The 15,564-nt window shown below is 40.6% G+C and overlaps 1 protein-coding gene across 6 annotated transcripts in view; it reads left to right on the forward strand.

Annotated features, from left to right (window-relative positions):
* Nucleotides 1-15,564, forward strand: part of zfyve1 (zinc finger, FYVE domain containing 1) — a 96,061-nt gene that overhangs the window by 21,581 nt on the left and 58,916 nt on the right. For all 6 annotated transcript variants that reach the window (XM_043698359.1, XM_043698360.1, XM_043698361.1 and 3 more), the window contains exons 3-5: nt 3,963-4,177; nt 7,805-7,911; nt 14,647-14,755. In XM_043698359.1, the coding sequence (XP_043554294.1) occupies nt 3,963-4,177; nt 7,805-7,911; nt 14,647-14,755 (431 nt within the window). The remainder of the gene's footprint in view (nt 1-3,962; nt 4,178-7,804; nt 7,912-14,646; nt 14,756-15,564) is intronic.

The raw sequence follows: 15,564 nt of genomic DNA on the forward strand, positions 1-15,564 counted from the left end.
GCGGGAATTGAACCCGGGTCTCTGGCGCTGTGAGGCAACAGTGCTAACCACTGTGCTACCGTGCCACCCACTTTGTTTAAAGTTTTGTGTCATCCCTTATCCCTCTATTAGCCGAAACAAAAAGCTCAGAGACACAGAGTAGTTTTACCTCCTTCATCTTTATTCTGGGCCCTGGAGAGTGAGAGAACCATTACCCACGTGCACAGAGACGTGAAATCTCGGTCTTCTCTCTCGAACGGCAGTTTCATAATGAACTGCATAGTGACTTTGCCGGGAGGAGCATCCAGATAAGGCAACATACATATTTATTGACCGTTACAATCAGCAAGTGTCAATGGTAAAGATTAAGCCATCTACTGTTACACAATGAATGTTCTTAACCTTGTTAACTGGCTTCACATAATGAATACTTTTCACCTTGTTAAATTGAACTTACCTACTGAATGCCACCTCATCTTGTTAAATGGCTGTACATAATGGCTGCTTTTCCATCTTGTTAACCCATTACCTTTGTCTCCACCCCATTGTTAACTGTATTTCTTAACTGAGTCATGCTCAGCTGAAACACTTGTTTCACAAAACTCAAAACTTAACTCTTTTCCTTGTCAATTTTATCAGGATTTGGCAACAGTGGGAGTCTGGGCTGATATGACAACCTAAGTTTACATTGAATGTCAAGGCCACAGAATGGGCGTAAATTAAGTTTTTACTGAAATACAAGGGAATTTAGTTATGGTCAGAAACTCAGCTCTTTCTTAGATACCCTGAATAATTTCTGTGAAAATGTGTCTATAGTGGTTATGACCATCTCAAAAACAACTAACCTTGCCAGTGATGCTCACATCAGATTAAAAACAAACTTTAACTTGAAAGCCAGAATATATTTCTTGGAGATTTTATAGTATCTGACCAATCTGATTGAATTCTTTGAGGTAGCAGAGAAGGTGATGAAAGATAAGATGATGCTTGTCTGGAATTTCAGAAAATATATGGCAAACTGCTACATTGGCAGCTTGTGGTGTAGCTTGAAGATTGTGGAATTGAGAAGGTATGGATGCTGAGTTAACTTGATAACAGATCAGTGGTGGTAGATGAATAGCTTTTGTACTTTGAGAGGTAGTTTGCACCAGTGTCCCCCAACAGTCAATGTGTTTTTATTTCTTCTTGAAATGTGCATTGCTAAATGCTAGCATTTATCCCTCAGTCCCTAATTGAATTGCCTTTCAAACAGTTAACATGGTTTATGTGCATCTGTGGTACTGAGTGGTAGATTTTTACTCAAAGACAGTGCAGTGAAATACTTCCACATCAACGTCCACATGATTTCAGCTAATGTAACTAAGGGACCAATCCGATCCCAGAATGAAATCTGGCTGGAGAGATAATTTGTTTTAATTTGAAGTGGTGATCTTTCACTGAGACATAAACATGCAAGGCTACAGGTTGTTTTCAGCAATAAAGCAGGAGCTTGTTACACAAAATAAATGAAAATAAAACAAAACAAACCAAGCAAACTACATAAAACATAGCCAAAAAGTTTCAAAGTACAAGGCAAAATGAATTTCTATCTAGTCCTCAACACTATCACTTCACAGTTACTCATAAACCAGGTAAATCTCTCTTTCCAACCAAATCTATAGGGTTTGACATAACTGCTTAGGTTTCTTAAGCCAGTGTAATTTGAATTCAGTGAAACTTTAGAATTTATAAAAAGAAAGTAGTAGCCCAGTGGCAACCATGTAATCGCTTTTGATTGTCATAAAAACCCCATCTGGTTTACTAGTGTCCTCCAGGCAGGGAAATCTGCCATTCTTGATCTGTATGTGACTCCTGACCTGCAACAACGTGGTTAACTCTTAACCGTCCTCTGGGCAATCAGGGATGGGCAATAAATGCTGACTACACCAGTGACTGACATTACAGGAGCAAATAAAAAGAAATTGCTGATGAGATGGTTGGTGCAACAGTTTAATATTCCAAAATGTCCTTGATTCGAGGTAGGTAGATGCTTGGAGAATAGTGAGTTACAACTCTTTTAGCCAAAAGGGGAGGGACACAAATGCGAAAGTATTTAGTTCAACATCTATTGTAAGGAGAATGATAGAAAGTATTATTAAATAATAATTAAAGAAGCTATTATTAAAGTGTATATGAATAAGTTCCAAGAAAATCACAGAGTCAACGTGGTTTCACAAAATCATGTTTAACCAATCTGTTGGGAGTTTAGATTACTTACAGTGTGGAAACAGGCCCTTCGGCCCAACAAGTCCACACCGACCCGCCGAAGCGCAACCCACCCATACCCCTACATTTACCCCTTATTACCTAACACTAAGGGCAATTTAGCATGGCCAATTCACCTAACCTGCACATCTTTGGACTGTGGGAGGAAACCGGAGCACTAACCACTGTGCCACCGTGCCGCCCATAAAGTTCTTTGACGAGATAACACATGCTTTGATAAACTGGTGAATGTACTGAACTTGGATTTCAAAAAGACATTTTATAAGGTGCCCTTTCCAATGTTTTTGTGGAAAATAAAATTTCACGGTGTTGGGGTTAACATATTGCGATATGTAATGAGTGCTGTAGGAATTGGTGCTGGGACCTCAACTGTTACTCATGAAAGGACAAACTGTCGTTGCCAATGTTTGCTGCCAACACAAAGGCTGGAATGTAGGTTATGAAGAGGACAGGAGGTTACAAAAATAGATATAGGTTAAGTGAGTCAGCAAAGATGAGACAAATGATGTATGTGTGTGTATGTATGAGAAAACATGAAATTGTCCACTTTTGCAGGAAGAATAAAAGAAAATATCATCGAAATGGTAGAGTGTAGCGCTCAGATGCAGAAGAATTTGAGCATCCTCATCTCTGAATTACAAAATCAAAGCAATTAGTGTGCAGGTAATAGGAAAGCTGTCATTTAATGAGTGGAATTGAATGTAAAGCTATGGAGGTTATGCTTCGGTTATGTAGTGCACTGGTATCTGGAACATTGTGTATTGGTCACTGGGGGTCAGTTAGTTCAGTTGGCTGGATAGCTAGTTTGCAATGAATAGAAGCTGGTTCTGATGATTATAGAATCTAAGCTCAGAGAATAGAGCCCAAAACGTTAAGCCATGCTATATCAAAGAAGCATTTTGAAATACTTATACAGGCAAGTATTGGTACAAGTTTGGAATTCTCTTCTATAAGCAGCAATTAATGCCAGACCACTTTCTAATTTTAAATCTGTTTGGGTATATTTTTGTCAGCCAGAATATTAAAGGAACTGGGATGTATGGTGTTCTGTCACAAATAAGGAATGATCTCACTGAATGGCAGAACGTGGTTGAAGCCTACTTCTGTTCCTGTGTTTATTTTTTAGGGGTTGGATTATGAGAACATAACCTTTGCTTGTATTGCCTTGATTTAGAGTAAATGGCTGGTCTAAGCAGAAATCTGATAGGGTAGATACAGCGCAGTTAGTTCATCTGGCAAAAAAATCTATAACAAGATAGCCTAAAGTATTAGATCTAGAATATGTAACAGTAGAGTGAGGAAGCACTTTTCCCTTTCAGCTTTGTGGAAATTTGGAACTTGTTCTTCCAAAGTGCTTTAGATTCTTGGTCAGGTTTGATTTACATTTGTTATTAATCGCGGAAAGAGTAATGAAGCCCATCAAGTTGCATTGCGGAACTGTAGTGCTGTGGGGGTATTTTTAATTTTGGGGTTTAGGTGTATGAAAATTCCACAAGTAAAATACCTTGTCATTGTCTCTTATTCAGATTTAGGGATTGATTCTCATAATCCAATAATATTTAGGAGTGAATGTCTGAACTTGCTCTGATTTCAAGATCACCTACTTCCAGTTGCACTTTGCTTACTATTAGACTGTTAGATGAGCAGCCCAGAATAGAATACATGGTAACAATTCACAACTATATTTATGTATTTTATCTATTTCAATGTTACTACAGATAGACCTTCAGAGATGCCAGAAAAGCTTCTGCAGGAACGATTTCGCAAACTTAGTCGGTTTCCAGAAGCTTTCTGTTCCATTCAGTACAAAGGGACCAGAACATATAATCCTCCAACGGACTTTTCCGGAGTGTTACGGACCATTGAACAGCAGTTGAATAACAACGCAACTCGATCACCCAGACCTCCAGGAATCATTTTCAAGGCATTGAAAGTAGGACATGACTACTATTTCATGGTGCACATTTTGGGATGCTCCGTTACACTGCCATCAAAACTAGCAGAAAATTTCCTTGAAGTTTAGAAGAGCTTGTCTCACTAATGAGTTAATTTTACTTGTAGAAATCGATGTCTGAATTTCTAATCCTACTGACCTCTCCATTAGTAGGTTGGAATGGAGGATGGACCACTCCTGGTAGGAACAAAAGAAGTTTGGGAAAAAATACAGCCCATTGCATCACAGCTGCATTACTAATCTAGTATTGTAATTGTTCTTCTGTCATGTCTGATTGAGATAAATGGTTTGGACTGTGCCACTAAAATAATGTCACTTTAGTTTGCTGCTAACTTGTGGAAACTTCATTCAGATGATAACTCCTTTCCCTCTTAAGTGCAAAGGTTTTAGATTCATGTTATATTATTGAGTTGGGCACCCAGTATTTAGCGCAGCCTTTCTACCTGTATTAGGCTGTCCTGTTGGGCATGCCATCCACAGGAAGCTGCGGGGAGTCTTCCTTACAGAGGCACTTGAGTCTGATAATATCATAAGGCTCTAAACTGTGACTTCAATGGAAAAAATAGCCCTGCCATTGTTCAGATCACATGCTATCTTTTCACCAACCAATCTTTAATCTTAAGAAAATAACTAGAAACATTATACAAATAAATCATACTCAGATTCAAAAAAAGAGGTTATTACGATTACACTTGGACACTTTTTAGTGGACTACACGTTTACAAGATCTATGTAAAACCAAAATGGTCTAATAAACCATGGAACTATGCTGTGCTCAGACTGGTATTATGCTGAGGGATTAGTTACACAAATCAAACTTCAAGTTTGTGCCAAGATTCCTTTAGCTTTACACTTCCTCTTCCTTTTAATTGAGGGCAACATTCCATTCTTTGGTTGCTTGCTGTAACATTGTAGTAACTACTTGTGATTGATATATGAGGACATGCATATATCTCAGTATTACAGCAGTTTACAGTCTCTCTGCATTTAATCGTTTTTCTTTTTTAATTCTTACTATTGAAGTGGGCAACATCATATTTTCTCACATTATACTCCATTTGTTAAATTCATGCCCTCTCACTTAGCCTATCCATATCCCTCTGCAGACTCTGTATCCTCTTCACAACTTGCATTTCTATCTATCTGTGTATTATCTGCAAATTTGGCTACGACATATTTGTTGCCTTCGTCCAAGTTAATAATATGGATTGGGAATAGTTGAGACCGAAGCACTCCACTAGTTAGAGCTTTCTAACATCAAAATAAGCCATTTAACCAAATTCTCTGTTTTGTGTTAGTTAGGCAACTGCCTACATGTGCAAAATATCACCCCTAATAGAAGAGCCCTTACTTTGGGTAGTAACCATTGCGTTTCCTCTTTAATCACTCTGCTTGTACAGCCTTGAAGAGCGTTAATAGATTTTCCAAAAGCTGTTAACTTCTCATGAAATTACTGAGTCTGCCTGATTATATTGTGATTTTGAAATGTTCTGTTTTCATGACGGATTCTAGTATTTTCACAATTGCAAATGTTAAACTAAAATTTTGTCAGAGGCATGAACTTCTTGATCAGAAGTTTTGAAAAACGTTTGTTTTTCTTTGACCTGCTCTGACCTTTTCAGGATCGAGAGAATTTTTGGAGATCACAGCCAATGCACCAATTGTCTCTGCAGCCACTTTAAGACCTTTGGGGCATAGGCAATCGTGTCCAACTGCTGAGCTTGCACACATTCATCTGGCAGTAATAATGCTTAGGTTGGCATGACTCAATTGGAAAGCGTGCGCCAATAGTCAAGTTCAACTATTTCACTATCCTTCACAAATATGTAACTTCCAATTTAAATCACTGTGATGGTCAACTTGCCTGATCAACTACTATTCATGACAAATGTAATTGACACCAGGATTTTGTCATTAACCGGAAAAAAACTCTATTGTGAACTCTGATTCATGGAGATGTACAGCATGGAAACAGACCCTTTGGTCTAACTCATCCATGCCAACCAGATATTGTACCAGTTTCCACCACTTTCTTTGGCAGCTCATTCCATACACGCACCAACTTCTGCGTGAAAAGGTTGCCCCTTAGGTCCCCTTTAAATTTTTGACCTCTCTCCCTAAACCTAGACACTCTAATTCTGGACTCCCCCGCCCCAGGGAAAAGTCTATTTATCGTATCCATGTCCCTCATGATTTTATAAACCTCAGCCTATACAGCCTGACATGATAGCTCAAATTCAGTAATTTACTATTGCGTACCCTTTTGAAGAACCTCAAATCTCTCATCTTCATTTACAAATGAGACAGACAAAACAGACATTGTGACACAAATATTATGGGGAAAACAAAATTTGCAAGTAAAAGTCCACACCACAAGAGTGGAAAGAGTTTTTTCTCGCGCTTTTGAATTGTAACCGTAATGACACAATGTCTGGAGATAGACGATCGATGTTTGATTCAAAAGCCAATCAGGTGGGTCTGGGGCTTTATTGGAATTCTTTCTCTTGGGTCTCTGTCCCTTTGTTGTTCCTCACTCTGAAGAGGCTTCTAGGAGTGCAATGCCTTCTCAGTCTGTAAAACGGCAGATTAAATGGTAATTTAAAACAGCTGTTATTAGGCATTTTTCCCTCAACTCAAAGATTCCTGGTGCTACTCTGTTTTGTAAAGTATTTGCTTTACTGCTCTGAGAAGTAACATGATGTTGTGTAGCCCAAGGATACTCCAACTGATCCCACTTGACCATCAAGCTGCATAAACCTTTCTGGTACTTTTAACAGTGCTCAACTTCCATTTTCCAGTCTATAATCCAAAAGGAAATGTACAGTCATTTACATGGCCAACAACCTTTTGTCAGTTATTGCCAATAAAAATGTTTTGATTAGTCATTTATTTACTTGTGGGACTTGGTACACTCAGTTGTATCACATTTCTTGATGTAATTGCAGTAAAACCTTTTAAAGTGGATTAACATGAATGTGTTGTCAAATGGAATAGAGTAGGTTAAAAGGACGGGTAGGAAAATGGCACGCGGTTACTTGGAGAAATGCAATGTAGCACATTTGGAGAATAAGAATAGAGTAAATTTGTTTTACTTTTCATTTAGAGGAAGATGAAGAGAATGCATTGAAATTTAAAGATGGGAATCAAAATAGACAACACATTTTCAAATGGAAGACGAGATTTCTCGATATTGTACATCAGATCAAAGCAGGAAAATGCCACTGAATTCAACATCCATTTTTTGAAAAGTGCTTTTTAGCACTCTGAGGAAGCGAAAGGCACTAAATAAAATATTTGCCAAACAAGAGAATGGAAGTAACTAAGAGAAGTGGGAGAGCACTGAAAGAGAGTAAATTTAAGATCCAGTGGATTAATGTTAGAATGGGCAGTTACTATAAAAACTCAAAAATTGCAGCTATTTTTCACTGAATAGATTGAAACAAGAGGGTCAAATAGTAATGTTCAAAATTCAAAAGAAGGTTTCAGCAGGATAAATGATGGAAATTATTTTGTTGACAAGCAGTAACAACAGTCAGTGTTTTGTGCATTTCTCTTCGAGAGGAGGAAACCTACTGGCAAGTTATATTTACAAAATCTTTTCTTTAGGCTTTGAGCGATCGTTTTAGTGGAGAAATTGCAGATGATCAGATGGCTCACAGTTGCTTCTTCCCTGATGAATATTTCACTTGTTCTTGCACATGTCTCAGCTGTGGGTAAGTGATAATGTACTTAACAAGAAGTTATATTTTGTTTAATGTAGGTGTAGATTCACTGGAAAGGTTGGTTTTTGGAAATGCACCTAAGATTGTGCCTTGGCACAGCAATAGAAGGCAACTTTTATTAACTTTCAGCTATATGAATCGTTATGAGGCGTAAGTTAACAAGTTAGGATGACTAGGGCAGGGTGAGAAAAAGGAGGGTCTGTAGCAGGATGGAAGTGCATCAGTGATAAGTGGGATTATGTATGAAACTGGGAGTGGCATTGGGAAAATTAAAATAACAAATGGTATGTCGAAAAATGAAACTGTGTAAAGCAGACTCATCAAAGTTATCCATAAATAAAAACAACAGTAAATAAAATTGGGACCTGGGTTATGATGTGAAATCATTAAACTCACTGAGTCCAAAAGGCTGTGAAATGTCAATTTGAAAGATGTAATGCTGTTGTTTGAGTTTGTGTTAACATTTATTGAAGAGTGAAATGAGTAGAGGTCAGAAAGGCCGTGTGAAGAAAACTTTGAATGCTAAATACTCTGGATTCCTCTTGGGGACTGAAGGCATGTATTCCATAAAGTGATACCCCGATATGCATTTGGTTTCCTCAGCATGTTGGAGACAACAATGTGAGCAGTGAATGTTGTTTTAAAATTACAGGAAGTTTAGATCAAGTTCTGTTTCGTTTGGATATTGTATTTGGCTCCTTGGGTAGTCTTTTAAAAAAAAAAGGAGTCAAAGGATAGAAGGGGACAGGTTGTTAGTAGTGATTTGAGAAATGGACCAGGGTGTTGAAAAGAGAGTGGGGAAAGTGGAAAAGAGAATGTGTGTTTTCAAACACTGCTTTTTGTCATTTATATAAATAATTTTGGATGTGAATGTAGAAGGTATGGTTAGTAAGTTTGCAGGCAACACCAAAATTGATGGTGTATTGGACAGTGAAGAAGGTTACCTCAGTGGAGCAAGACCATGATCAGATGGGCCCATGGGCTGAAGAGTGGCAAATGGAGTTTAATCTAGATAAATGTGAGATGCTACATTTTGGTTGGGAAAATCAGAGCAGCACTTATACACTTAATGGTAAGGTCCTGGGGAGTGTTGCTGAACAAAGAGACCTAAGAGTGCAAGTTCGTGGTTCCTTGAAGGTGGAGTCCCAGGTCCAAGATGGAGGTGGAGTAGGACACACCAGCTGGAACCTGTCTGCTCCATCTGTTCCCTGATTTTTCTTTCTTTTTGTTGTTTTTTTTTCTTTCTCTTGTATCTTTATTTTTTGTCAGTGTCCTGGAGCAGGGCGAGTTGGCAGCCAGCAGTTGAGGCGGCGTCTGTGGGCATGGAACAGAGCGGGGACTGCTGATAAAGTGGAGACGGCCAGCAGATAGGATCAGAGCCGGGGCAAGCAGCAACCTGGAGTGAGGGCAGCCAGTTGGCCTGGGATGGAGTGGGAACAGCCAGCAGACTGGATCAGAGCCTGGGCAAGCAGCGACCTGGAATGAGGGTAGCCAGTGGGCCTTTTCACTGAACTGCTGTTGTTCTGACAATAAACCTAATTCTAAGGTAGACAGGTTAGTGAAGAAGGTGTTTGGTACGCTTGCCTTTATTGGTCAGTGCATTGAGGATACGAGTTGGGAGGTCATGTGCAGCTGTTCAGGGCCTTGGTTTGGCCACTTTGGACTTGTGGTCTGTTTGCTACGGCAAAGATGTTGTAAAACTTGAAAGGGTTCAGAAACTATTTACAAGGATGTTGCTCGGATTGGAGGATTTGAGCTATTGGGAGAGGCTGAATAAGCTGGGATTACTTTCCTTTGAGCACTGGAGGCTGAGGGGGTGACCTTATAGAAGTTTGTAAAGTCATGAGGGGCATGGATAGGGTGAATAGACAAGGTCTTTTCTCCAGAGTAAAGGAGTCCAAAAGGCGAGGACATAGGTTTAAGGTAAGAAGGGAAAGATTTAAAAAGGACCTGAGGGGGCAACTTTTTCACGCAGACATTCGTGCGTGTATGGAATGAACTGCCAGAGGAAATGGTGGCAGAAGGTACAATTACAACATTTAAAAGGCATCTGAATGGGTACATGAATAGGAAGAGTTTAGAGGGATATGGGCCAAGTGCTGGCAAATGGGGCTAGATTAGTTTAGGATATCTGGTTGGCATGGACAAGTTGGAATGAGAGGTCTGTTTCTGTGCTATACCTTTCTCTGATGAAGTGGCATCGTGCTGGAGATGGCAGAAATGACAGAGGTTGATTCAATGGATGTGGAGTTGGAAAGTGAGGGCAAAGGATTCCTGTCATAGTTCTGAGGATGTGGGATTGGCGTGAAATCATTATTGCACAGAAATGGTGTGGACATGACTGAGGATTCTTGGGTTGCATAGTCAGGTTCTAGATCAAGTGTTGTTATTAACAGCAAAGTATGAAATGTTCAAACCTGAAGCAAAGGAAAGAGCAGCTGGGCAGACTTTGTCCCCAACTTTTCAAACAGAAAAGAAAGGGAAAGACAAAAGGATGCAGCTAGTAAAGTCAGAAAAGTGAACGTCCTTTCTGTGGAGATCCAGGCTGAGTGCTGGAGTGAAGATTTTATTTTGGTTGAAGACATGCATCCTTGGTGATCAGGCGAATTTGAAAAATTGATCCTGGAGAGAATCATTGATGTGAGGTTATCTCTTATTTAGTTCAAGTCATAGAGTTGTACAGCACGGAAACAGACCCATCCATGCTGACCAGATATCCCAACCCAACCTCGTCCCACCTGCCAGCACCTGGCCCATGTCCCTCCAAACCCTTCCTATTCATATACCCATCCCAAATACCTTTTAAATGTTGCAATTGTACCAGCCTCCACCACATCCTCTGGCAGCTCATTCCATGCATGTACCACCCTCTGCGTGAAAAGGTTGCGCCTTGGGTCTCTTTTATATCTTTCCCCTCTCACCAACAGTGGCCTAACCAATGTCCTGTACAGCCCCAACATGACCTCCCAACTCCTGTACTCAATACTATGCCGTCTAGTTCTGGACTACCCCACCCCATGGACCAAGACTGTTAATTTAACACCTCAGCTTCTGACGCTCCAGGGAAAACAGCCCCAGCCTATTCAACTTCTCCCTATAGCTCAAATCCTCCAACCCTGGCAAGGAGTTATGAATGTGCGCTCCAAGGTCTCTTTGTTCAGCAACCCTCCCAAGGACCTTACCATTAAGTGTATAAGTCCTGCGAAGATTTGCTTTCCCAAAATGCAGCACCTTGCATTTATCTAAATTAAACTCTATCGGCCATTCCTCAGCCCATTGGCCCATCTGATCAAGATCCTGTTGTACTCTGAGGTAACCTTCTTCGCTGTCCACTACACCTCCAATTTTGGTATCATCTACAAACTTAAACCTCTTAAACCTCTTAAACTCACATCCAAATCATTTATATAAATGACTGACAGTAGTGGGCCCAGCACCGATCCTTGTGGCACTCCACTGGTCACAGGCCTTCAGTCTGAAAAACAACCTTCCACCGCCACCCTCTGTCTTCTATCTTTGAGCCAGTTCTATATCCAAATGGGCTTGTTCTCCCTGTATTCCATGAGATCTAACCTTGCTAAGCAGATTCCCATGGGGAACCTCGTCGAACGCCTTACTGAACTCCATATGGATCACATCTACTGCTCTGCCGTCATCTTTGTTACTTCTTCAAAAAACTCAATCAAGTTTGTGAGACATGATTTCCCACGCACAAAGCCATGTTGATTATTCCTAATCAGTCCTTGCCTTTCCAAATACATGTACATCCTGTTCCTCAGGATTCCCTCCAACAACTTGCCCACCACCGATGTCAGACTCACTGGTCTATAGTTCCCTGGCTTTTCCTTAGCACCTTTCTTAAACAGTAGCACCATGTTTGCCAACTTCCAGTCTTCGGGCACCTCACCTATGACTATCGAAGATACAAATTTTTCAGCAAGAGGCCCAGCAATCACTTCCCTAGCTTTCCACAGCATTCTACTTCTCTTTTTAAAAAAAACTCTAACATTTTTTAGCAGATACACAATGTTAAAACTTAACTAAATGGGAGATGCAAACTTGTTTGAAACTGGGTGTGTTGGCTTGGTACTTGAAAAAAGTCATAAGTTTTGGAGAGGTGAGCAGTGGTGTATAATTGTCTTGGAGATTTTGCTGTGTTGAAAGATTGAAAGGAGAGTATGTTTTCTGTAGATTTAAAAGATTAATTGACCGTTAGGTAAGATTTGGCGAAGTGCTTATAGCCCTCTCTCACTCCCTAGCGCCCACTCACACACTCTGGTGAGCGCCCACGCTCTCTCTGTCTCTCTCTCTCTCTCTCTTGTGCCCTCGTGTGCTCTCTGTCCCTTGCGTCTGTAGGCTCACTCCCTGTGACCTGCGCGCACTCTCATTCGAGCCTGCTTGCTCTGGAATATCCTAATCACATTGGTTTAGTTGTATAATTTCACGATTTTCAGTCATCAGAAGGGAATAACCAGGCTGTTGGAATGAACTTGTGACTGTTTAATGCAGAAAGGTATGTTCTGTTTTACAGAGCAAGAGGTGCGAGTGTAAACTGGGGTCAGATTCTGCAGGGGAAGCATGAGCAATCATTAGGGGATATCAGAACTGTCAAATCTATTTGAATTTATTGACGTAACAGCAGGATAGATAATGGGGAGCAATTGATATAATACAGGGTATTTGCCTTTCCAAAGGCATTCAATGAGGTACTGCGCATAACTATACTGAAAAGAGCTCATAGTGTTAGGGCTTGTATATTAGCATGGAATCAAGGATTGACTAACTGATAGAAGTCAATGGCATGGAAATAAGCCCAACTTTGCCCAGTGTCCAGTATTCACAATTAAACAAAATCCATTGTGTACATTTGGTTCATATTTTTCAATTCCTGTTCCATTCATTTTCCTATCTAAATGTTACTTAAATGACAATGTTATAGTCACTTCCATCGCTACCTCTGGCAGCCTGTTGCAGACACCACTCTCTGCGTAAAAAAAATGTCCCTCTGGACCCTTTTGAGTTATCCCCCCCCCCCTCCCCCCACCTCTCACCTTAAACCTATGCCGTCTAGTTTTAAACTCCCCTGTCATGGGGGAAGGCTGTTGGGTATCTATCTTAACTATGTCTGTCATAATTTTATAGATCTGTATAACGTCACCCCTCAGTCTTCTACGCTCCAGGGAAAAGGATTCCCAGCCTATCCAATCTCTCCTTACAACTCAAACCTTCCAGGCAAGGTAGCATCCTAATAAATCTTTTCTGCACTCTTTCCAGTTAAATAATCTTTTCTACAATAGGGTGACCAGAACTGAATGCAGTAATGCAAGTGTGGTCGCGCCAACATCTTGTACAGCTCCAACAAGATGTCTCTTGTACACTCGTATACAGATTACAGATTACATTACAGTGTGGAAACAGGCCCTTCTGCCCAACAAGTCCACACCGCCCCGCCGAAGCGCAACCCACCCATACTCCTACATTTACCCCTTGCCTAACACTACGGGCAATTTAGCATGGCCAATTCACCTGACCTGCACATCTTTGGACAGTGGGAGGAAACCGGAGCACCCGGAGGAAACCCACGCAGACACGGGGAGAACGTGCAAACTCCACGCAGTCAGTCGCCTGAGGCGGGAATTGAACCCGGGTCTCTGGCGCTGTGAGGCAGCAGTGCTAACCACTGTGCCACCGTGCCGCCCACCAATGCACTCATCAATGAAGACAAGCATACCAAACACCACCTTCACTCACCTATCTACTTGTGACTCCAATTTCAACTAAGTAACTTTTATAAATGATAAATAACAGTGGATCCAGCACTGATCCTTGTGGCACACTGCTGGTCGCAGGGCTCTGAGAACAATCCTTTACCACCACCCTCTGTCTTCTACCATCCTGATTTCCTTCATCCAAGCTGCCTGTACCTGAGCCAAGTGTCCTCCTTTTTTTCTTGTCAACCAGAGTTCCTTACTCCTGCCAACCTTGCCCTTCATCCTCACAAAACATGTAGATCTTGACCTTTAGCTATCACACTTTTAAAGATCTTCCATTTGCTGGAAGTCTCCTTGCCTGGAAGGAGTTCTTGGTGAGATAGAGGACACTTTCAGAATGACAATTTGTAACTAGTGGAGTGCTGAGCCTCAATTATTTACAATATTTATTCATGGAGGAGGAGAAAGTAGGGCTTATGCCTGAAACATCGATTCTCCTGCCCCTCGAATGACCTGCTGTGCTTTTCCAGCAACACACTCTCGATCCCTATATTTATTCATTACTTGGAAACAGGAAGTGAATGTATTATCTACTATGTACTAAGTCTGTGAATGACAAAAATAGGTTGGGTGGATGGTAAGTGGTGAGGATTCCATTAACCGTCTGCTGATTAAGTAAATAAACAAAAACTTGTCAGATTGAATATGACATGGGAAAATGTGAGGTTATGCACTTTGGCAGGAAGAGTAGAAGGGCTGAACATTAATTAAATGCACAAAGCTACAGCATAAAGGGGTTTGGAGTCCTTATGCATGGACTCAGTTGTTGGCCCAGTCTCAATTAAATGTTGTTAAGAATTATTTGAGAAGAGTTTCCTTGCTTCTGTCTAGATGTCTGGTGTATTTAAATAAATCACAGTATAACAAAAATAACACTTGCTATCTTTGGAAAGATACCCAGTTGGAGTGATTTTACTGTACAGATTTGTTTGTGTTCAATGTTGCTTTGATTTAGGATTGGATGCAAGAACAGTATGAATCATGCAAAAGATGGCATTCCTCATGAATCTGAAAGCCGCTGCAGTTACTCTCACCAGTATGATAACAGAGTGTACACCTGCAAGGTGAGTGTCTCTGATATTTCAAAATTTTCTGCAACAGTGCTAGCTCCTGTGTTTACCAGAAAGTGAAAAAAGCATTAAGGGATACATCAGTCATCCCACAGGAGCAAGTGCATTGTTTGTGGACTTCATCAATTCTGCTGTGAGCAAGTTAATTTCAGTCTTAAAGTATATTCATATAACATTTATCTTCACTTGGGAGAAGGGAAATGTAGGTTCAGAATTTGGGAAGGTGGAACTGTGAGTTTACAAGCAGATTGACATTGGGAATGAGGGAGTATTGGAGATTTTGGCATGTTTAAAATTGGACAAGAACCTCGGTCATGATAAGTTGTGTTCCGGGCTGCTATGGAAGATGAGGGAGGGGCTCACAGAGGCCCTGTCCTTTCTGGCCATGGGGCACCTAATATAGTTCTGGTTTTCAAGAAGGATGCTAAAGATAAACCAGGGAATTACACATTCATAAGTCTCGTCAGTTGTAGGGAAAGTATTCTAGAAAATTCTGAAGGAGAGAATTAATCTCCATTTAGAGAAGTAAGAGTACAAGAGATTTTATTAGAGACAGTGAACATGACTTTGTCAGATTGAGCTCATGGCTAATAAATCTGATGGAATCTTTCAAAGAGATGGTCAAATATGGGGATGTGGGTAGTTCAGTTGATATAGTTTACATGGATTTTAGCAAAGCTTTTGACAAGGTCCCACATGGGAGCCTGATAAAGGACTCAGAGGCACAGTGGTTAGCATTGCTGCCTCAGACTGATTCCAGTTCTGGGTGTCTGACTGTGTTGAGTTTGCATGTTCTCTCTGTG

The sequence above is a fragment of the Chiloscyllium plagiosum genome, chromosome 10, assembly GCF_004010195.1.
Source record: "Chiloscyllium plagiosum isolate BGI_BamShark_2017 chromosome 10, ASM401019v2, whole genome shotgun sequence".
In the NCBI taxonomy this organism is placed as follows: domain Eukaryota; kingdom Metazoa; phylum Chordata; class Chondrichthyes; order Orectolobiformes; family Hemiscylliidae; genus Chiloscyllium; species Chiloscyllium plagiosum.